Below are 23794 nucleotides of genomic sequence, written 5' to 3'. Positions count from 1 at the left end.
ATAACAGATGTTGGCAAAGATGCAGAGAAAGGGGAACTCTTGTCAGTGAGAATGTAAAATAGTACAGCCACTATGGAGAACAGTATGAAGGTTCCTAAAACACTAAAAATAGAACTACTGGGAGGATCACTTGAGGCCAGGAGTTCAAGACCAGTCTGGGCAACATAGCAAGATCTCGTATCTAAAAAAAAAAAAAAAAATTAGCTGGACCTGCGCCTATGGTCTCAGCTACTCAGGAAGCTGAGGCAGGAGGATCGCTTGAGCCCAGGAGGTCAATCCTGCAGTGAGCCATGATTGTGTCACTGCACTCCAGCCTGGGTGACAGAATGAGACCCTGTCTCAAAAAAGGATTAAAAAAAAAAAAAAGAACAAATGCTCTAGCAATTCCACTACTGAGTAGATATTTAAAAGAAAGAAAACCAAATACATCAAAAAGATAGCTGCACCCCCTTGTTTTTCGCAGCACTATTCACAATAACTAAAGTATGGATTCAACCTAAGTACACCTCAACAGATGAATGGATAAAGAAAATGTGGCATATATACACAATGGAACAGTATTCAGCCATAAAAAAGGATGAAGTCCTGTCATCTGCAGCAACATGGATGGAACTGAAAGTCATTATCTTAAGTGAATAAACCAAGCACAGAAAGACAAATATCGCATGTTCCCACTCATATGTGGTAGCTAAAAAAGTGGATCTCATGAAGATAGAAAGTAGGCTGGTGGTTACAAGAGGTGGGAAGGGGGTGGCAATGAAGAGAGGATGATTAATGGGTGTAGATACACATTTTGATAAAAGAAATAAGGCCGGCCACAGTGGTTCACACCTGTAATCCCAGCACTTTGGGAGACAGAGGCAGATAGATCACCTGAGGTCAGGAGTTTGAGACCAACCAGACCAACATGGTGAAACCCTGTCTCTACTAAAAATACAAAAATTAGCCAGGTGTGATGGCTGGTGCCTGTAATCCCAGCTATTCAAGAGGCTGAGGCAGGAGAATCGCTTGAACCTGGGAGGCAGAGGTTGCAACGAGCTGAGATTGCATGGCCACTGCACTCCAGCTTGGGCAACAGAGAGAGACTCTGTCTCAAAAAAAAAAAAAAAAAAAGAAAGAAAGAAAGAAAAGAAAGAAAAAGAAATAAGACCGAATATTAGATAAATCAGTATGGCAACTATAGTTTACAATAATGGACTATACATTTTGAAATAGCTAGAAGAGGCCAGGCATGGTGGCTCACACCTATAATCCCAGCACTTTGGGAAGCCAAGGCCGGAGGACTACTTGAAGTCAGGAGTTCAAGACTAGCCTGGGCAATATATTGAGACTCCGTCTTTACAAAAAATTTAAAAGGTTAGCTGGGCTTGTTGGCGCATCACTGTGGTTCCAGGTATTTGCTGAAGCAGGAAGATTGCTTGAGCCCAGGAGTTCCAGGCTGCAGTGAGCTATGGTCGTGTCACTGCACTCCAACCTGGGTGACAGAGTGAGACTCTGCCTCTAAAAAATAAATACATAATAAATAAATAAATAAAATAACTAGAAGAGAATAATTTGAATGTTTCCAGCATAAAGACAAATATTTAAGGTGATAAATATTCCAAGTACACTGATTTGCTCTTTACAAATTATATAAACATATTAAATGATCACATACCCTGAAACTATGTACATATGTACATATGTACAACTATGCATTTTTTAATAAATTAAAGAATAAAAATTTATAAAGATTTCTTTCTCACAAGAAAAATATTTTATCTTCAAATACATTTGCTCTTGCATGAGGCCTAGCTCTACAGCTGTAAATACACGGCTTGGGTGGGGGCAGGGAATCCTGAAACCACCTTGAGCTGTGGAGCAATGCATATTGGGAAAATCCCAGGGTCAGAGATCATGCACTCTTGCCCAAATGGAGAAGTTCAAATCACCCTCAACACTCAGGAAAGATGATTCCTCTACCTTGTTGGATTGTCTCCCTGATGGGGAGCTGGACTATGGGGCAAGACATTTCACCCCACTACTAGACAGTTTTCTTTCTTTCTTTCTTTCTTTTCTTTTTTTTTTTTGAGATGGATTTTTGCTCTTGTTGCCCAGTCTGGAGTGCAATGGCATGATCTTGGCTCACGGCAACCTCTGCCTCCCAGGTCCAAGTGATTCTCCTGTCTCAGCCTTCTGAATACCTGAGATTACAGGCACCTGCTGCCACGCCTGGCTAAATTTTTGTATTTTTAGTAGAGACAGAGTTTCACCATGTTGGCAAGGCTGGTCTCAAACTCCTGACCTCAGGTGATCTGCCCGCCTCGACCTCCCAAAGTGCTAGGATTACAGGCATGAGCCACCGCGCCCGGCCTGCTGGACAGTTTCTACTGCTGGAAAGATCTTCTTTAGGCCAGATGCAGTGGTTCACATCTGTAATCCCAGCACCTTCAAAGGCCAACACGGGAGGATCGCTTGAGCCTAAGAGTTGGATGGAGACCAGCCTGGGCAACATGGCGAGACTCTGCCAAAAATATAAAAAATTCTCCAGGCATGGTGGTGCATGCCTATAGTTCCAGCTACTTGGGACGCTGAGGTGGGAGGATCATTTGAATCTGGGAGGTCGAGACTGCAGTGAGTTGTGATAGCGCCACTACACTCCAGCCTCGGTGATAGAGCTAGACCCCGTCTCAAAAAAATAAAAAAAATTAAAAAAAAAGGTCTTTTGTATATAAGGATTGAAAAGTGGAAAGTGCCTGAGAGAGAGGATGGACAGCCCTTCCTCCAGGAAGTCTTTCTGGCCTTCTCTCCCCAAGTGAAGGCCAGAGGCTTTTCTACCCCTCCCTGCAGGGGAACAGTGAGGGGTAGAAAAGAGGACAGGGAGGTGGGATGGGACAGAGAGGGAAATGGGGAGAGAAAAAGAAAAACAAGGAAACAGATCCAGTGAACAGGTATGAGAGAGAGGGAGAAAGAGAGAAAAAGAGAGAGAGAGAGAAGGGGAGAGTGAGAGGAAGAGAAGGAGGGAAGGAGGAAGGGGGCATGAAGGGAGAAGGAAGGAGGGCTCCAGGGTGAGATGTAGAGACTGAGAGACCCCCTCGCACTGTGCCTCCAACATCTGCCCAGAGGCGTGTGCCTGCGCCATCAGACAAGGAGAGCAGATGTGGAGTTTAAAAAGGTCTGTGCTTCCTGAACACCTCATCCTGTCCTGTGCTGACCTCCTGCTGATAGCCTGCTCTACCCGGAACTACGGGGAGGACACGAGGAGGGTGGCCCACTCTGGCTTGCAGTCCCAAGGAGGGAGGATGAGCTGGTTCCTGCCCGAGACTGGCCAGCCCCAGTCCAGCACAATTCAAGGTCTTGGGAAACCTCTAGCCCCAACGTGAAGGTCAGAAACCCTCAAGGGGCTGAGTCTTGAACTAACAAATGGACTCTCTGGGATGAAGGTATGTGTGTTCCTATGAGGAAGCCACATGGCTAAGCTGTAAAGAGAAACTGAACGTCCTTGTACAGGAGCTATCAGAGCCTTTCCTGAAAGCATGTTTTAGAGGGCACGGGAGGTGAGGGTTGTGAGTAGGGCAGCAGGTGCAGAGGGCGGCTGGATGGAGGTGGTGGGTAATTCTGACTTCTGCCACAGCTGGCTCTGGGGTACTGGGGTCATTCTGAGCCTGGGGTGGAGGTTTCCCTGCTGACCTGGGGCAGGAGGACTCCCAACTCTTTCCCCGTGAGTCTCCATATTTAGGACCCAGCCTCCAGCCCTGCAGGCTCTTCTGAGCCCTGGCATCCCAGGAAAAGAAAGAAAAACAGCCCCGTATACGGATGAGGGCAACGATCTCTCTTGTATGGGCATTGTCTGACAAGGGGCTTTCAACACACTCTCATTTGTTCTGGGCTGGGTTCAAGCCCAGATGCTAGATAGGGTATTGGACGACTGGGCAAGCTGTCACCTGTCTGAGTCTCAATTTCCTCACCTGTAAAATGGGGATAACAGTACCACAAAGTATAGCAGGAGGCTGCAGAGAGGCTCTTCCTGATGATTACAACTGCTTTGTCAATTGTACAGTGCTGGGAGAGAAAAGGAAGAACAGGCAAAGACAAGACCGGCTGTATTTGCAACACTCTCCAGGGAGCTTAAATATTAATTGCTCTGCAAGCTGGTTTCTCGTCTGTAATTAATTCTCACTGAATCGACTCAGTCCCAATGGGCAGGATGGCCACCACCAACATGACTCATTTCAAAAACTAGAACATAATCAGAATTGCCACAAACATCCGTTCTTAAAACTCATGCACCAGCTGGAAGTGCTGAGTGCCAGCCTCACCATCCATCACTCCCTGAAAGGGTTCTGCTGTCTCATCAACTCATCAACTTGGGCCCATCATCATACCTGGGGGTCCTGGCAGCCATCTGAGAGGGAGGAAGTGGGTAGGAGGCACCCGTCCTCATTCCTTTATTCATTCAGCAAATATTCGGAGTGCCTGCTTTGCACCAAGCCCGGAGGAAACAGTGGGAGCATGGAGAGATGCACTTCTGCCCTCAGAGAGTTTGCAATCTGGGTAATTGTTCCAAAGCCATGAGTAAAAAGACTATTTCAACACAGGGGCCTATGTTGTGATGGGGAAAAGCATAGGACCCAGCAAACCAGAGAAGGGAGACCTGGTTTGGCCATGGGAAAGCCTTCCAAGGAGGCAGTGCCTATGCTGAGACAAGAGGTAAGCATCCCAGGCAGAAGGGATGCCAGGTGCAAAGGTCCTGAGGTGGAAGAGGAGCTGAGGGGTGGAGTATGGTTCAGGCGGAGTGTGTGGCCGTGTGTGCAATGATCGTGTAACGCTGAGAATATACTGAAAACCATGAAATTTTACACTTTGAAGGGCTGAAATGTACAATATGAGATTTATATCTCAATGAAGCTGTTAAAAAAAACTGGGTAAGGAAGTCACAGATTGAGAGAATATGCATAATCCCCAGATCTGAAGGTGGACTTGTGTCCAGAATACTTAAAGAGCTTCTAAGAGCAATACAAAAAAGATATCTCAATTTAAAAAAAAAAAAAGCAAAAGAAACATTCAAAAGCGTTCCCAAATGGCTAATAAACAGAACGAAGGATTCCGTTTTATTAATCATCAGGGAAATGCAAATTAAGCCACAGGGAGACACCACTACACAATAGACAGAATGGCCTCAAGTACAGAGGCCGACAATACCAACATGTTGGCAAGAGTGTGGAACAAACACTGGTCTCACACACTGGAGGGGGAATATATATTGTTTTAACCTCTTTGTAAAGCTATCTGGCAGTTTCTAGTAAAGCTATGTCTATGCTTATCCCGTGACTCTGCAATTCCTCTCCTGGGTAAATACCAAGGAGAAATGACTTCAGGTGTTTATGGTGATGTTCACAGCAGCTTTCTAAAACTGGAAGCCATCCACGTGTTCATGCACAGGAGCACAGACAACCCGACTATAGGCTATCCCTACCAAAGAACACTGATACCCGTGAACAGCTGGCTAAATCTCACAGACTGTTGAGCTAAAGCAGCCAGACACGTAACAGTACCTAATTTATGATTCCATTCCATCCAAGAACAAGCTAAACCACTCTCATGTGACAGAGAGCAAAACAGTGGTAACCTTTGGGAGGGTATGACAGGAATCTTCTGGGATGATGGAAATGTTCTATCCAGGCAAGAGTTACAAGTGTCCAAACATACGCCCCTGGGGGAGGGAAGACAAGCAAGGGCTCCCCATTTTTTTCACCTCTCCTCCAAACTCTTCGTGGCCCCGCCTGCCCTCAGCACCAAGTTAAACTGCTTGGCCTGGTGACCATGTCCCTGCAGGAGCTGGTGGAGCTACTTCTGCAGCTTACTGTTCACTTCTGTGTAACAATGGTTCCCCAATTTGAGTGTGCATCCAAATTACCTGCCAGGCTTAGGAAAACACAGATTGCTGCCCATCCTCCATTCCGCCTGAGTTTCCATTCAGCAGGTCTTGGCTGGGGCGGGATAATTTTCATTTCTCACAATTTCCCAGGTGATGCTGACGCTGCTGGTCTGAAGACTATGCTTTGAGAACTACTGCTTTCTATGAATCCCCTTCTCCAGCCTCTGTGTCTTTGTTCTGCACTTCCATCATCCAATATACATCTTGCTGATCTTTCAAAGCTACTTTAAAGACCACCTCCTTCATGAGGCCCTCTTGGGTTACTTCAGCAGTCAGTCCTAAGGGCCTCTCAAGTGTCCTACTCCAGAAATTTGGGGTCAGAGCCTGAAGGGCACTACTCTAATCTCAGAAATGTCTTTGAAGTCTATTATTTTAACTTTAAAAAAAGAATGCATATTTTACATCAGTCTCTGAAATAAATCCATATCTAGTTTAATTTATTTAAAATTATGTATCTGGAGCAAAATGGAGGTTCTTAGAAAATACGCCACATTTAGCCAGAGGCCTTTAGCCCTCCTGGGCACCTACTGCACAGCTGGGGCTGGGTTACATGTATGCCAGTCTGAAAAAGCAACAAAATACTGCATTGTCAGACTATTCACGTATCCTGCATGTTTCTGTTACCTCCCCTCTAACTAAGAGAGAGCAGTGTGCCTCATTCACTTATTTTCGACTTCAGATTTGCTCAGCTTTGTTCACGACTGTGCTTAATGTCTGGTACGTCAATGATTAGGCTGTTACAGATCAATTAAGTAAAAATCTCTGGGCGGAATCTGAGCATCTGTATTTTTTTTTTGTTTTTTTTGAGAAAGAATCTCACTCTGTCACCCAGGCTAGAGCATAGTGGTATGCTCATAGCTCACTGCAGCCTCAAACTCCTAAGCTCAAGTGATCCTCCCACCTCAGCCTCCCAAGTAGCTGGGATTACAGGCATGAGCCACCATGTCTGGCTAAAAAAAATTTTTTTTTTTTTGTAGTGATGGGGTCTCACTATGTTTCCCAGGCTGGTCTCAAACTCCTGGCCTTAAACAATCTTCCCGCCTTGGTCTCCCAAACTGTTAGGACTTCAGGTGTGAGCCACCATACCAGGCCTAAATGTGCCATTCTTAACTGACCTCCAGGCCTTTGCAAATGTTGATCCTGTTGCCAGGCACAGCCTTCTTCACTGCACCCCCACCTGGCTATTCAACACATTTTCCTCTGGGCATCCCTCTCTAACTCCAAGAAGACTGGGCTGGATGCCTCCTTCGAGTCCCTAAACCTCTATATACCCTCCACCACTGCGTTACTATTGTTCTTTTTCATTCCAATCTCTCTCTCTAGACCATCAGTGCCTTGAGGGCGGAGACTTTCCCTGCCATCACTCCCTGATATGTCACCCAGACCAGGTGCTCAGGAAGTTTATTTTCTTATTTTAATTTTTTTTTTTTAGGGACAGGGTCTTGCTATGTTGCTCAGGCTGGAGTGCAGTGGCTATTTACAGGTACGATCAAGGTACACTGCAACCTGAGCTCAAGTGATTCTCCTGCCTCAGCCTCCCAAGTAGCTAAGACTACAGGCATGCACCCTCATGCCTGGCAGGAAGTTTTTTCTGACTGAAGAAAGGATAGGACTGCTGGGAGGAGAACTTGCTCCACCATCACTCATTCACTGGATACATACTGAGCATCAGCTGTGTACCAGGCATCACAAGCCACTGGGAACAAAGGTACGGGTCCAGCTCTTTGCCCTCAAGGAGCTCAGAGTTTAGTGATGAAGGCAGACAGCAAACAAGCACCTAAAAAGAGCCCCAAAACACATGAAGCAAAACCTGACAACTGACGGAGAGACATACAACCCAATAATCATGGCTGACAGGTCAATACGCCTCTCTCAACAATAGACAAAAAGTGAGGATGCACAAGACTCAACAGGATCCGTCAGCTCGACCTACGCAGCATCCACAGAGCACCCCACTCAACAAGAGCAGAGGGTCCATCCTTCTCAAATACACATGGAACATTCTCCAGGTAGGCTAGGGCGTATGCTGGGCCATAAAATACATTTAAGTAAATTTAAAAGGGCTGAAACCATACAAAATATGTTTTCCAACCACAATGGGATTAGCAGAAGGATAAATTAGAAATCAGCAGCAGGAGATGTGGGAAACACACAAATACTTGGAAGTTACACGACGCAGTTTTAAATAATCCATGGGTCAAAGAAGAAATCACAAAGGGGATTATTAATAGAAAGTATTGTGAGCCGCATGAAAATGAAAACACAACATAACCAGTCACAAATACATAAATTAGGTAATTTCAAACAGGGAAAGGTGGTGTGAAGAAAACGAGGTGTGAGAGGGAGTGCAGAGGAGGGAAGTACACCTACAGTGTGTCACCCTCCCCGTGTCCACACCCTTGCCACAGCCTCATCGGAGGGGAGAGCACGTCCCTGCCCCTCACGCCTTTGGGCCTGGCCATGGCACCTGCTGCTGCCACTGGGGTGTGTGTGGAAAGGATGATGTGCCAGTTGTGAACTTGATTCTAAGAAGCCCTCTGCTGTTTCTCCTGCCATCGCCATGGGAAGAGCTTCCCAGGGTGCGTGCTGCCCCTTCAGCCTAGGCCCCAGGATGAATACACAAGAAGCAGAGCCACCAAGACGAACCCAGCTTTCACTCAGCTTCCCCTGCAACTAGGAGTACCCAAGGATATGAAAGGAGAAGTCTGACAAGTGAAGCTTTCAAGGGGACTAACCCAGCTGGGGGGCATGACCTGTTGCTTTTCTACCTTTCTCCTTCTTCCTGCCTGGGATATAGATGCAATGGTTAAAACTGCAGCAGCTAACCTGTGTTCATGAGAAACCTTGGAAATGGATGCTGCAGATGGAACTTTAGTCCCTGAGACTGCGTGGAGTTGCCAGATTTGACCTGGATTGCCTGCTTCTGGATTTATTTCACATGAAAGAAGAATCTCTAAATTACTTAAGCCATGGTAATTGAGTTTTTCTTACTAGCAGTCAAACACAATTCCTAACCAACACAGAATGTTTAGGAAAAACTTCTGTAGTAGACTGTCTTTTCCAAAAACACCCACAACAATATCTCCTATCTCAATGGTCTTTATACAATGTGAGCTCGATATTCCTCCCATTGAATAGGAGAGACTATGTCCCCTCCCATTGAACCTGGGTAGACCTTTGTGACTGTCTTAACTCATAGGGTATGGTGGAAGTGGTGCTATAGGACTTCCAAGGCCAGATCATAAAAATGCCATGCACTTCTACCTGCTCTCTCGGGACACTTACTCTTAGAACCCAGCCACCATGCTGTGCAGAAGCCCAAACTCGGGTAGGCAGAGACCACATGGAGTGGCCACAGATAAGTGTTCTGGCCAACCTCCCAGCTTAAGTCTCGGACAACAGCCAGCCTCAACCACCTGATGTGTGAGTGAAGATGTAGGGAGCCGAAGGCCCGTGGGACGTGACCAACTCAGCATTCCGCTGGAGGCTATATGATCAAAGAGCAAACTGTTTATCATGAGTGCAGGATGTGGGCAAACTCACGACTGTGCCTGCGGACAGAAGGTTTGCTGGAGGCAATCACTCCCTGGCACTGAGGTTATCTACTGCGACATCTAGAGAAAGCAGTCTTGCAAGCCTACTCTGGACTGAACCGCTGACCCCTTCTTCCACCTCTCTTCTCACTATCTCTTTTGCCTAATAAATACAGAGGGCTGTGTAAAGCTCAGGGCCCTTGTCCACTAGAGGCAAGGTGCCCCCTGACCCCTTCTTCCAAATATACTCTTTTGTCTACTATGTAACCTGCACAGACCTAGGGGGACTGAACAAAGGGGGCGAACGTGGGAATAAAAGATAAGAGTCAAAAGAGTATATTTGGAAGAAGGGGTCACCTTGCCTCTAGTGGACAAGGGCCCTGAGCTTTACACAGCCCTCTGTATTTATTAGGCAAAAGAGATAGTGAGGAGGGAGGTGGAAGAAGGGGTCAGCTGTTCGGTCCAGAGTAGGCTTGCAAGACTGCTTTCTCTAGATGTCGCAGTAGATAACCTCGGCGCCAGGGAGTGATTGCCTCCAGCAAACTTTTTGTCGGCAGGCGCAGTCGTGAGTTTGCCCACATCCTGCACTCATGATAAACAGTTTGCTGTTTGATCATATAGCCTCCAGTGGAATGCTGAGTTGGTCACGTCCCATGGGCCTTCGGCTGCCTACATGAAGACACCTCCAGGTGATCCCAGCTCCTAGCCATCAGGTCACCCCCAGTCTTTAAGTCTTCCAGCTGAGGCCCCAGACATCATGGAACAGAGACCAACTCCACCACCGTGCCCTGTCGAAATTTCTAGTCCAGAGAGTCTGTGAGCTTAACAGCATGGTTGTCTTATGCCACTAAGTTCTGGGGCACCAGTAGTTTGAAGTGGTAACACTTGAGCTGAGACCTGAATGGGAAGATCGGGGTAGGACCTTCCAGCAGAGGGAAGAGCAAAACTGTGAGATGTGAATGCATTCGCAGTATCTGAAGAACAGAAAGAAGCCAGTGTGGCTGAAGGCAGTGATGAAGTAAACGGTAAAGGAGGTACTGCCAGAGAGGTGGACAGGGGCCAGGTCATGTGGGCCTCCTGTGTGGGGAAACTTCTCCTGGGGCAGGATGGTGACAACTTCCAGAGTTATCTCCCAATCAGCAAACTGGCTTCTGAACAGGCCTTCTGAATGGCTTAGCCCAAAGGAGGGATTGGTAGGAACTTTTGGCTTCTTATAGGAGAGACTTGTTTTAGATGAAAAAACAGATAGAAGGTGTCCAGGTGCCACACCTGTTCAAAATCTCTAGCTGTTCACCATGTACAAGGAAAGGCATAAGGTCCTTGGCCCAGCATTTTTGGTACTTCTCGATCTGGTCCTAGCCTTATTTGGGGATCCATTACTTGATCCCTGATCCTACCTCCTACCTGGCTTTCCAAAATTTTCTATGTTCTAACCATGTGCGATGATGTGTCATTCTCCAAACATACCATGAGCCTGTGAGCATTTGCTCATGCTGACTCCCTTACCTTACACGCCCTCTTCCACCACTACCCTGGCCTGGTGAACTCCGAGAGTCCATCTCAGTGGCACCTCTTCCGCAAACCTTCCTGCATATGTCTTTCCCTCCCTCATGCCCCTGCAGATACTGCACAAAACTACAGTTCTGCAAATTATACTTACATGGAGTAATGTAAATTGTCTGTTGACATATTGATTTCTCCTCCCCACCTCCACCCTCTCTCCCTGCAAAAGGAAACCTACTCAAGGGCAGGTTCAGAGCCTTATTCAGCTTTGGGGCTCCAAGGCCTATTTCAGTGCCTACAGTAAACATCCTGTGATGTTTCCAGAATGAATGGTCAATTCAGATGGATAGACGAATGGATGGATTGCTGTTTGGATGGGTAGATGAGGAATGGACGGATGGTTGGATAGGTGGGTAGACATCTGAGTAGTAGATTAATTGAGAGTGAATGGGTGCATGGTTGTGTCACTTGATGCATGAATAGATGAAAAGACAGATGAGTGGGTGAAAGGCTGGCTGGCTAGGTGGACGGGTAGAGACTGACAGATGTGCAGGTGAGGAAAGTTCTTATGACTGGGTTCCTGGAAGGATGGAAGGCAGCCGTTAAACCAGAAGTCAGTAAGCTTTTTCTGTAAGGGGCCAGATGATAAATATTTTAAGCTTTGTGACCCACGTGTGGTCTCAGTCGCATATTCTCCTTTGTCTTTTTTCACAAATGTTTAAAAATGTAAACTCCATTCCTATGGAGCCCATAGGCTACACAAACCCAGGACTGTGGCCATCAAGATGACTAGAATTCATGGCAGCCACTGAGTTAGCTATAGCTACCATGTGACAAGCACAGAGCTACACCTCAAACACAGAAGGCCACTCCGCGCCCCCAACAACAATAGCACAATGAACCCAGGACCCTTCCTGCTGGGGAGATTTGGGGGACACCGTCAGCTCCTCCTCATCACTGGACAGCCTTGGGATCTCGACAGCACCAATCTCTAAGAGGAAATTCTGAAGAACTTGCCAAGCTTAGCAACCAGGGATAGATTCGAAGCTGGGGAGTGGTGGAGAGTGCCCCAAAGTCTATGGGTCTCCTTTAAGACTCATGTCCCTAGCTAGGACCTGGAGTCACACTGGGAGATGTCTGCCCCCTCTATCCCTGTAAGCACTGATATGTTAAAATACAGCTCCAGACCACAACTTCCTGCAACCAACTTCTAAGTGGTGACTTTTTTTTTTTTTTTTCCCAGACAGAGTCTCCCTCTGTCACCCAGGCTGGAGTGCAGTGGCACGATCTCGGCTCACTGCAACCTCCTTCTCCTGGGTTCAAGTGATTCTCCTGTCTTAGCCTCCTGAGTAGCTGGGATTACAAGCGCCCACCACCATGCCCGGCTAATTTTTGTATTTTCAGTAGAGATGGGGTTTCACCATGTTGGCCAGGCTGGTCTCGAACTCCTGATCTCAGATGATCAGCCCACCTCGGCCTCCCAAAGTGCTGAGATTACAGGCATGAGCCACCGCGCCTGGCCTGAGTGATGACTTTTATGGGCTCTCCCTTCACCCCATCCTCAGGATCTTATTATGGATTACCAGGGGCTTCAATGTCTTTCCAACTGGCAGGAAGCAGGGCAAACATAGATGCAAGTTTCCCAGTTAAAACCCTCTTATGAAGTCATAAAACAAAATTGCCCAGCCCCTCTGTCATGCTGTCAGCCCAGAAATAAGGGAGAGAGAAGTTAAAAAAAAAAAGGGAAACTGATCCTTCAGGCCTTTGCCAAATAGATCTTTTAGGTATAAAAGCTGAATGGGGGCTGGTACATTTCATACTTGAGGGCTTTGGGGTTCAAGAGTGCACACAAGGCTTTCATCCTGAGGGCACAAAAATGTGGGGCCGAGAGCACCAGACCAGAGTAGTGCTCTATCCGCCCTCCTGGGGTCCTGGCTGCTATCAGCTCACGTGGGGATGTGATGCCAGGGTGACATTGCTGACAGGGACCTCAGCTGGGTTCAGCAAGAGGCCTGGCTTGGTGTTGAGTGCTCTGGTACACCCAGAGATGGTCCCTGCCCCATGGAGCTCCCAAGGCAGCCAGGAACACCCAGTGAATGCGAGGGGAGTGGCCTGGGAGCCAGGAGACCTGGTGCTTGTCCTGGCTCCACCACTGTGTGACTTGGGCCATGTCACCTCCTCTGGGCTTCCACATCACCACCTACAAAATGTCCAGGTGCACATTCCCAGCTCTGACATTCTTAGAGATGGTGAATGATTCAAAGCACCATAGAACCCAATGCTCAACCATGGCAAGAGTGCAAATGGCCCAGAGAGAGCTCAAGGGAGCAGGAAGCCTGAGACTGCCATGGTTCCCTACTTCCCGAGTCTTTGCTCTGCCCTCTTCTCATGCTTCCCTATGGCCTAGCCCTTAACATCACCTCCTCAGGGAAGCCTGCCCAAGGTTGTTGGTCACCCCCCTCATCCGTCCCCTTTGCTGGCCAGACAGCTCCTGGGGAAGGGCCCTGTCTGACCTGTCTTCCCATTCTCCAGTTCTTGTTATGCAGCGAGAGCTCAAAACAATGTCTGCTGAACTGAACTGAGCTGACTGCAAAGGGACACTCTGCAAGCTGTCCTGTGAGTTACGAAGGGGAGCAGTGCCTGATGTTCAGGCTGTCCCCAAGTCTGGCCTCCTTTCCTCTGAAAGCCCAAAGGAGCCCCTCACCACCAGCTCAGGCACTACCACCCTGACACTAAGGAGACTGAGGAAGACTCTTGATACCCTCAGCTGCTCTGTCACCAGGCAGACACCTTCTCCATACGAACATAAACATCACACACACACAGGTGCACAAACTCACATACACAAACTCACACATAGCAATCCCCAGAAACACTCCACTGTCCTCTTCCTGCCTTTCTCAGCAAGAGGGCTAAGGAGACCTCAAACAACCTGCACAAAACCTCAGACCATGCCCCCATGCACCCCATCCCTGAGCAAGGAGACGCATCCGCTGTCTGCCCCCGGAAGCACATTAATCAGGAGACGGACTTCCCTGAAAAGCGTCGGTGAGTGCTTGCCTGCTGCCAGGCCTCTGTTAATGGAAATCACCTCTGTCTCCACATTGCTTTCCTGCCTCTTATATCACAGACTTGTAAAAGGGCAATTAGTTTTGGACAATTAAAATGATTAACTCACCAGATTTAAGTGCTGGAGCATCTCCACGTATCTGCAGAGGGAAAGAGGGTTGAGGCTGCATTAATCCCCATCCTGTGTAAGCCCAGGAGGGTGACGTTTTGTTTATAAGCTCAAGGCCACAGGCAGCTCCTTGGGGACTCACGCTTTCTCTGAAGATAGCAGTTCCTGTGCGATGACAAGGGCTCTGGACTGTCCTTCCACCTGTGGGAGGAAAGAGAGCAATCAGGTGGGACAGGCATCAGTGCTTTATAGAGGAAGCCACCATGCTGCTGGAGGCAAGTTCCAAGCGTTTTGCAGACCATTTCCTGGCACTCATTACTTGTATGTTCTTCAACAACTTATTTAACCTCTCTGCACCTCAGTTTCCTCATCTGGAAATGTGGATTTTATTTTATTTTAAAAATGTATTTATTTTATTTGAGACAAGGTCATGCTCTATCACCCAGGCTGGAGTGCAGTGGCGTGATCTCAGTTCCCTGCAGACTCGAACTCTCAGGCTCAAGCGATCCTCCTACCTCAGCCTCCTGACTAGCTGGGACTATAGGTATGTACCACCACACCTGGCTAATTTTTAAAATTTTTTGTAGAGACAGGGTCTCATTACATTGACCAGTTCAAGGCTGGTCTTGAACTCCTGGGCTCAAGCAATCCGCTCACCTTGGCCTCCCAAAGTGCTGAGATTATAGGTATGAGCCACCGAGCCCAGCTGTAAATGCAGATTTTAACAGCACCTAACTCTGAAGGTTGTTGAGCTAGTGCCCAGCATGGCACCTGCCATTTAGTAAATGCTCAATGGCCATGATGATGGCATGACCTTTATATCCCACTTCATGACCCCACCAACCTGTGGTTCCCTGTACTGAGGAATTCTCTCTTTTCTCTTGCTTTTGTACATGCTGTTCCCTCAGCATCCTTTCCCCCTCCCTCTACCTGGCTAACTCCCAGTCATCCTATAAGACTTAGCCACGGCAGCACCTCCTCCAGGAAGCCTCTCCTGATCCTCCCTGCTCAACGGGCTGGGCTAGGCATCGTTTCTGAGCATCCCCCTCTCACGACACTTATCATTACTGTGAAACAATTACATCTCTCCAGGAGGGCAGGGACCAGGAACTCCCACCTCTGCATGACCAGTGCTTAGCATATGGTAGTTCTCTTTGTTGACTGAAAGAGTGAGTGAGGAGTGAGTGAGTGAGCGAGCGCACATTCATTCCCCTTGGGAAGCACTAACTCTGCAGGCTGACCTCAGATGGTGAGCCCCAGCTTCCACACCTATATGATCTGGAAATAGACTGAGATTATGTCTATAAACAGGAAGGATGGGCTGGGCTGAGACAGATGCCTGGGCCTTCTGCCACAAGCAGGCTCCTGCTGGGTGGCCCCAAACCTGCCGGATATCAGACACAACTAGTGGCTGGGATCCAGAGATGCAAAGACACGCTGTGGCGGCCTGACGAAATAGACGGGGGAGGCTGTGAATGTGCAGGCATGGCTGGCAGCGGTGGCCCATGGCAGAGCAGAGGGCACTCAGCTGGGAACACCTGCCTCCTGGTACAACTCTATACAAATCACTTTCAAGGTCAAGCCTCAGTTTCCTCATATGTGGACAAACTAACCTCTAAATTCCCTTCTGTGCTAAACCTTGTGTGTTACTAAACTTAAGAAGCCACTCGTCAAGTGAGTGATCCACTCTAGTGATGAGAAAATCACTGCTGAGAAAGTCACTGCATAGTGTTGTGGTTAAAAGCATGGGCTCTGAGGCCGGGCACAGTGGCTCACACCTGTAATCCCAGCACTTTGGGAGGCTAAGGCGGGTGGATCATGAGGTTAAGAGTTCGAGACCAGCCTGGCCAACACAGTGAAACCCCGTCTCTACTAAAAATACAAAAAGATTAGCCGGGCATGGTGGCGGGCGCCTGTGATCCCAGCTACTCGGGAGACTGAGGCAGGAGGCGGAGGTTGTAGTGAGCCGAGATTGCGCCATTGCACTCCAGCCTGGGCGACAGTGTGAGACTCCGTCTCAAAAAAAAAAAAAAAAAAAAAAAAGCATGGGCTTTGGAACTAGGCAGTTTCCTGTCTCTAACTCTTATTTGTTGAACAAGTCATTTAGCTCTCTGTGCCTCAATTTTCTTACCTGTGAAATGGGCACAGTAGGAGAATAGTATCCAGCACATATGCATGTCATAAGGATCAGATGAGTGTCTATATAGAGAATCTCTCACACTTGGAACTGTGCCTGGCACACAGCAAGCACTATGGAATTATTGGCCATCATTATCCTTGTTGTTTTTGTCACTGAGGTGGTGCCAGGAACAAAACCAAGTAACCAGGGATAGAAGAAGAAAAAAAAATTTATAGAATCGAGTAAGGGAAAGGCCTTAACTGCAAAATGAAGGCTGGGCCACTCCTCTGACAGTAGCAGCAGAGACAGTGGAAAGCAAATGGACTCTGGAATCAATCACATCCATTTCAAACCCAGCTCCAGCACTGTTTCATGGTATGACCTCTGGTGAGCCCTTATCTCTGAGCCTCAGTGTTTTCATCTGAGATCTGGTAGAGAATAACCAACCCGGTCTCACACACTGGCTTCTTGAGGATGCCTTCCTGACTCAGGGCCTCTGCATGTGCTGTTCCCTTTTCTTGCAATGCTCTTCCCCAGATCTTTTCATTTGTATTTTCTGGTTCCTTCAGGTCTCTGCTCAAAAGTCACAACCTCAGCACAGTCATCCATGACTGCCTGACCTAAAGAACACCCCAAATCATTTTCCACCCCGGGGTTTCTCCATTTTGGACTGTTGATATTCTGAAGAATAGTTTTTGCTGTAGAAGCTGTTCTTACGTATTACAGGATAACTAATGGCATCCCTGGCTTCTACCCACTGGATGACAATAGGAGCCTCCACTCCCTCAACCCCCACTGTGACAACCAAAAATGTCTTTAGATACTGCCAAATGTCCTAGGGCTTGGGGTGATGCAAGACGTCACCCCTGGTTAAGGGCCCCTGCCCCATCTTTATCCTGCTGCGCTTTTCATCAGAGCAGACACACATCAGAGCAGCCTGGGCTTGCCCCTCTGCACTCAGGCTTCCTCACTCCGGATCCTCAGAACGTGGCCACAATGGCACAAAGACAACTATGCTGGAAGTCAAGATGCCTGGATCCTCCCCCAAACAAGGCCATGGGTGGCTGTGTGACCGTGGGCGAGCCCCTCTCAGATGCCTCTGTTTCCTTATCTGGCAAACAGGTGGGTGTTCCTATCCTGCCAGGATGAGATCAGATGATGGATGGCAGCCGTCACACCATACCCAAACTTCTGGAGTTGCCATCATTACCACTGTTACAATCTCCAAGCTGTCGAGGACAGGCCTTTGGTAGGGTCCAGACACGGGCCCCTCTGCACGTCCCACCCAGCCCCTCCTGCCAGACGTGCAGATTCTGGGTGGGACGCACGGGGCAGTCCTGCTTCAGTGACTCTGTGATGATGGATGTGTCTTTGCCAGGCGGCCAACGGGGAGGCCTGGCAGGCTGTGTGCCCGAGGCACGCAGAAACTGCTTCTGGGCGTTGCCCAACTGGGCCATTTAATATAGATGTTTGTTTAACCAGGAAATGAACTCCGAGGCTGACGGCAGCGTCCAGGGACAGGCTTCTGGGAACAGGGCTCCTCCCAGGAGCTTGGGGGCTGGGGGTGCCAAGGCCCATGCTATTGCTATGGCATTTCTCAAGCTGAAGCTATGGGTGTTAACATCAGGCCACCTGCCCCTGCCTGAGGCTGTCCCCAGGGCTACCGGCCTCCTCCCTGGTCCCCAGCAAACCAGCTGGTTCAACACTTGGCTATTCTGGGACCCGGGCAGGTCAGGAGGGTCCAGGGAACCTCAGTGTTAGACAGTGGGTCACACAAAGAGTCAAGAATCCGGGTCCTCTGTCTCCATGCCTTAGTTTTTCCAACTGTAAAACTGGGTGCTCAGCCTCCTTCGAGGACATCAGTTCCCAAAATATAGCCTGAGAACCTCTGAGGTATGTAAAGTCCTACCTTTTCCAACTACATATCTGTATGAGCCTAGATATTATTCATTTAAGTCAACCAAAACAATTCCAACCAACTGAGTGGGGAAGTGGATAGGTGAATCCAGCTACCTTCTGTTCAGCCAGACATTAATATTTGTAAAAATGTAAAAATGTCACTCTTTTGTTTTTTCTTGATTGTTTTAGAAAACAGGGTGGTTTATTTATTTATTTATTTATTTATTTTTTGCATAAAAGTGCTACTTGTATTAACATGTAATGGGTTTGTTATTTTAAAATGCATTAAAAGATGTTTCAAAATTTTCTGATTTACTTTCTAACGTGGTAAACATTGCAGAGATGTGATTCACAGAAACCAAAATTCTTTGGGGCCCTCGATCATTTTTAAGAGGGGAGGTGGGTCTGAGACCAAAAAGTTTTGAGAACCACTGTTTCAGAGGCTGTCACACAAAGATAGCAAAGGGTTGTGGATGGAAAAGCTCTTCATAATCAGTAAAGAGCTACAGGGGAGTGAGGCATTAGCATCACTTTATTATTACAGAGGCAAGGGAACCCCAGGCCTTTTGGCCTGTCCCTCAGGATGGTCCCCAAGTATGCCCAGGGTCCACACAATCCTTCCCCACCATGTCCTACTTGTGGGAGAGGAAGGAACAACCTCAAGATGCCTATCTCATTGCCTCCCCTCTCTGCGTACAGGCCTCCTGGGTCCACACCTGCTCGGCCTTTAAGATGGCACAGCCTGATGTTAACAGCCACCTCTTTCTTTCACTGGTCTCTGCCAGTCCTTTGCCAAGCTCCTTGCCCCCAAAGCCTCTGTGTCTGGCTCGGCACACGCCCCCATCAGTTCACACCTGTCCCCCTGCACCTGTGGTCACTGGGCACTCCAATCTGAATGCCCTGTGCTCACCTCCTTGAGACCTCCCTCCTCCTCAGATGTCTCTCAGCAGTGTCTCCCTCCACTCCCTCCAGCCTGGGCCTCACCCACACTCCACACTGCTCTACTTCTGAAGTCCAGGCTTCCCACCCCTCATCTTGGACCCAAGTTCTGACCCTCCCTGTACCCTTGACTGGCCTGTCTCTCATTCACTCTGAGCTCCAGCCTCCTAGCCATTCCCACAGCCTCCTTCTGTCACCTGCACCCTTGAATGGCTGCAGAGGCTCCCAGCGCTTACAGAAAGGGGCCCCTGTGGCTCAGCTCAGGGCTGTTCCCAGTCCCCTCCACCACTCCTCCATGCCACATGGAGCTCCAGGTGATCCCTTAAGCCCACTCTATTTTTTCCTACCTCTGGGTGTGTTTGGCTCACACAGTTTCCTGTGCCCAGAATCCCCACACAGCCTCAAAAAACATCTCTAGGTCACAGGCTACATCTGAGGTGCCCCCGATGCCCCGTATGCGCCAGCCTCTTCAGCCATGCAGCCCCCCTAAAATAACCCACATCCGCACACAAGGAAGGGGCCACCTTCCATGGCTGTTTCAAGCCCTGGGGAAATTTTCCTTGTGAGTCTTCCATGTGTTGAGGGTCCCAATGAAGGGGCCAGCTGGAGTATTCTGAAGTCACATCTGGAGACGGGAGAGTGCTCAGAAACCCAGATACATGGGGCACTAGGCTCCAGGAGAACACAGTCTCCAAGTCCCCTGGGGACCACTGGGGCAGGCAGGGAACACAGGTGGGGGTTTCCAGCACAGCCTTCAACAGCTGCTGGAAAACTCAGAGACAGGTACTCAGGGAGAGGTGGCTCACTCTTTATCCCAGCTGTCACCAGGAGCAGGAAGAGGAGGCAGAGGAGAGTGAGTGCCTGCCAGGACAAGCGAGGGGAGAAGGAGGGACCCAACAGTGGCCCCCTGGCTTCCCCAGGACCAGCTGGTCAGTTTCCACATCATGCTGACTAGTCCAGTTCCTGAAGTTAGGCTGGTGTGAGTGTGGGTTTGGCCCAGCTACTTAAAAGACCTTTAATTTTGGTTCTGGCTACAGTGTGTAACAAATTTGCAGAAGCAGCATGCCATCTTGGAACACCCTGAATGAGGGATCAGGAGGCCTGATTTCTACTTCTGACTTGGCCTCCAACCTGCTGAATAGCCCTGAGCAAGGAACAAGTGAGAAGCTGCAGTTTTCCTTCCAGTGATCTCCTATATCACTGAAACTTTGTTGAACAGTAGCTTGCCACCTCTCCCTCCCTCCACCCCCGGCAACCACTACTCTATTCCTTGCTTCTGTGAATTAGGCTATTTTATTTTTTAGAGACTTAGGGATCTCATTCTGTCACCCAGGCTGGAATGCAATGGCACCTGGGCTCAAGTGATCCTTCAGCCTCAGCCTCCTGAGTAGCTGGGACCACAGGCATGCACGCCATCACACCCAGCTAATTTTTTTATTTTTTGTAGAGACGAGGTCTCATTATGTTGCCCAGGCTGGTCTCCAACTCCTGGCCTCAAGTGAACCTCCTGCCTTGGCCTCCCGAAGTGCTGGGAACACAGGCGTGAGCCACCATGCCTGGCCCTATATTTTAGACACCTCATGTAAGTGCAATCATGCAGTATTTGTCCATCGGTGACTGGCTTATTTCATTTAGCATCAAGCCCTCCAAGTTCATTCACATTGTTGCAAATGGCAGAATTCCCTTCCTTTTTATGGCTGAATAATATTCCATTGTATACACAGACCACATTTTCCTTATCCACTCACCAAAGGATGGGCATTAAGAGTGTAGATCTGGCTGGGCGCAGTGGCTCACACCTGTAATCCCAGCACTTTGGGAGGCCAAGGCAGGTGCATCACCTGAGGTCAGGAGTTCAAGACCAGCCTGACAAATATGGTGAAACCCCATCTCTACTAAAAATACAAAAATTAGTCTGTCATGGTGGCGTGAGCCTGTAGTCCCACCTACTCAGAAGGCTGAGGCAGGAGAATATCTTGAACCCGGGAGGCGGAGGTTGCAGTGAGCCAAGATCGTGCCACTACACTCCAGCCTGGGTGACAGAACTGTCTCAAAAAAAAAAAAAAAGAAAAAAAAAAGTGTAGCTCTTACGTTAAACGTTCTTGCCACAGTGAAAAGAAACAGTGGTCTCTAAATGCTCCTTTCAGCTCTCTCACCTTCTGGAATCCTAAGAGAGCGACTGTGATTGTGATTAGCAGCTTCCCATGTTTGATGGCAAGAAAGGGCCAGTGTTGGCTCAAACAAGACACAGCCCTCCCCATCTCACTTAATTCTGGAAAGGTCCAGCCATGACTTCAAACAGCCGGCTAATGGCTGGATTCTATGCCTTCATCCCATCTGTTTTTGCCTCCTATAAACTTTTCTCCTCCTTTCTACTTAACTACGTCCTGCTCTCTTCCAAGGAGCACTTAGGCCTCACCACCTCCTGGAAGCCTTCCTGACTGCTCTGACTCTTACAACATAGACCCCTTCCACTGCTCATGGTTTAGTTCACACAGCTGGGCATGAGGGTTGCCCCTGAGACCTAAAAACAAAATCCTAAACTCCTCAACTGACTGAACAAGCCCCCTCTTGATCAAGGGGACCCCAGAAAAACCTTAAAGATTGAGTTCCCAGTCATGATGTGATGGGAGGTTGGACACACATCATTATACTCCTTCCCTCTTTCAGTTTAGACACAACATCAGACCAGCACTAATGTTAAAATAGAGATCATAAGACTTGACAGAACGGAATCTGTGGCAATACGATGCCAAATTATAAACAAGACCTAAGGCTGTGCCAGGCAAGGGTTAAGCCATGCACCCCACACTTAAAGAATGAATTCTGTTCTCACTGCCATGAGGTTTTTCTTTTTCACCAGCAGCTAAACAAGCACTGGCCTCAAGATAAGCAATGTTGAAACAGTTGCAGCTCAGCCACCATCAGACACTGACTAACTAAGCCCCCTGTTCTACCAGCCAAGCTACAGCTTTGATTGGACTGATTGGACAAGAGACTGATTTCTATGACTTTCTCCTAATAAGAGACCACCCACCATGGACTGGCTCTGGCTGGTTTGAGGAGGCTGTGCACTGAGTGCCTTCATGCCGCCCCTGCTTCATCTTTTGACATATAAGGCCTAACTGTAATAATACATTTAAGTCTCCACCCCAAGGTGAACATGGGACACATGCAACATGCATGCTTGCTTATCACACGTGCACACTGCCTTCTTTTACGAATATCCACAGCTCCTCCTATAATTTGCTGAATATGTAAACTTGTCCACCCCTGCAAGCACAAATTCCTGTCTTACCCCTCCCTCCCTCAAACAGGTGCTTTGAGTACCTGCTTTGAGCACCTGCTAAAGGCTTCAGCCAGAGGCTATACTTCCCAGCCCATGAGAACAGCCACCTTACAGGCTGTAACCCCTTATAAGAAATAAAGTCTCTTCTCCAAATTTAAAGATCTTGCCATTTTTCAGTTAAATTCCATAACCCTTCCATCTCATGTGCAACCTTGGTTTATTTTTTTAAAGTGTGACATACAACATTCAGAGAAGTACATAAAATATGAATATAAAGTTTAAAGATCATCACATGAATTGCTTTTTCATTCTCCAACTCAACTGTTAAGTTCCCCAAAGTTGGGACCCCATTAGCTGCTTCTGCGGCATCTCCCAGAGCCGAGGGCACCACAAGTGCTCCACATAGACTGGGTGATTGCTGCACATGGGCCAGAGTTCAGACTTAAGTGAGCACACGTGAGTCACTGAGGATCTTGTCAACAGGCAGATCTGGGTTCGGCAAGTATGGGGTGGGACCTGGGATACTGTGTTTCTAATGATCCCCCAGATGCTAGGGTGCTGTTCGTCCACATATGGCACTTTGGCCATAGGCCATGAAGAGAGAGAGAGAGTGACCACTGCCAAGTCAGGAAGGAGAAAGCAAGACTGAGTATCATCTGTGGACCACATCCCAAACACTAGGGCAAAGGGCATGCCTGAGACTCCCCTTTTGACTGAGGAAACTCAGCCACAGAACAAGCTGTCCCAGGGCCAGGGGATCCTAACCTGCCCAGCCCTTTGGCCCTGGCTGCCTTCAAGCCCCCCAAGGACCTCAGCAAGGCGTGTGAGGCATACACGTACCCAGGACGCCCTCCAGAACCTTGGAGCCCCTCTTCTCTCCCGTCCCCTCTGAGTTGTGTCTGCCTCTCTCCCTCTCCTCTGTCACCCGCCTTGCAATGTCTCTTGTGTTACTGTACTGAAATGCAGCACTCTCTGCATGGCTATGGGGGAGCCAGGGTGAAGCAACAGGAATATCAAAAATGCAGGTTGGACTCCCAGCTCCATCACTCACTGTGCAGAGTAAGTTACACAGAGCCAAACAAGTGTTTTCATTTTATTAAACTGTCAGACATTCGAGTTTGTTTTTCTTATGTAAATGCAGGAACTGGGCCTAATGTATTCTTTTGTTTATTAACTTATTTGAAGATATTCATTGACTATATCTTAATGTACTAGGCAGCAAGGACGCACCCATGAACAGGATAAACACAGTGTCTGCCCTCCTGGAACGACTGCCAGGGAAAGGCAAACGATGGGCAAGAAAACAGAGGAATGAAGAACAAGACTACAGCATAAGGAAATAGCCAGGAATGCTGTGACAGAGTATGGCAGAAGATCTAGGAGCCCTCTCTGAGGAGGTGACATTCAAATTGAGACC

The 23794-nt window shown here is 48.3% G+C and overlaps 1 protein-coding gene across 5 annotated transcripts in view; it reads right to left on the bottom strand.

The window, feature by feature from the left end:
* Positions 1–23794, bottom strand: part of FGD5 (FYVE, RhoGEF and PH domain containing 5) — a 123474-nt gene that overhangs the window by 39373 nt on the left and 60307 nt on the right. For all 5 annotated transcript variants that reach the window (XM_516303.8, XM_003309639.6, XM_009444940.5 and 2 more), the window contains exons 4-5: positions 14274–14332; positions 14132–14162 (exon numbers count right to left, since the gene is read on the bottom strand). In XM_516303.8, the coding sequence (XP_516303.5) occupies positions 14132–14162; positions 14274–14332 (90 nt within the window). The remainder of the gene's footprint in view (positions 1–14131; positions 14163–14273; positions 14333–23794) is intronic.

The sequence above is a fragment of the Pan troglodytes genome, chromosome 2 (genome assembly GCF_028858775.2).
Source record: "Pan troglodytes isolate AG18354 chromosome 2, NHGRI_mPanTro3-v2.0_pri, whole genome shotgun sequence".
NCBI classification, from domain to species: Eukaryota; Metazoa; Chordata; class Mammalia; order Primates; family Hominidae; genus Pan; species Pan troglodytes.
This window is presented reverse-complemented; position numbering and strand designations above follow the sequence as displayed.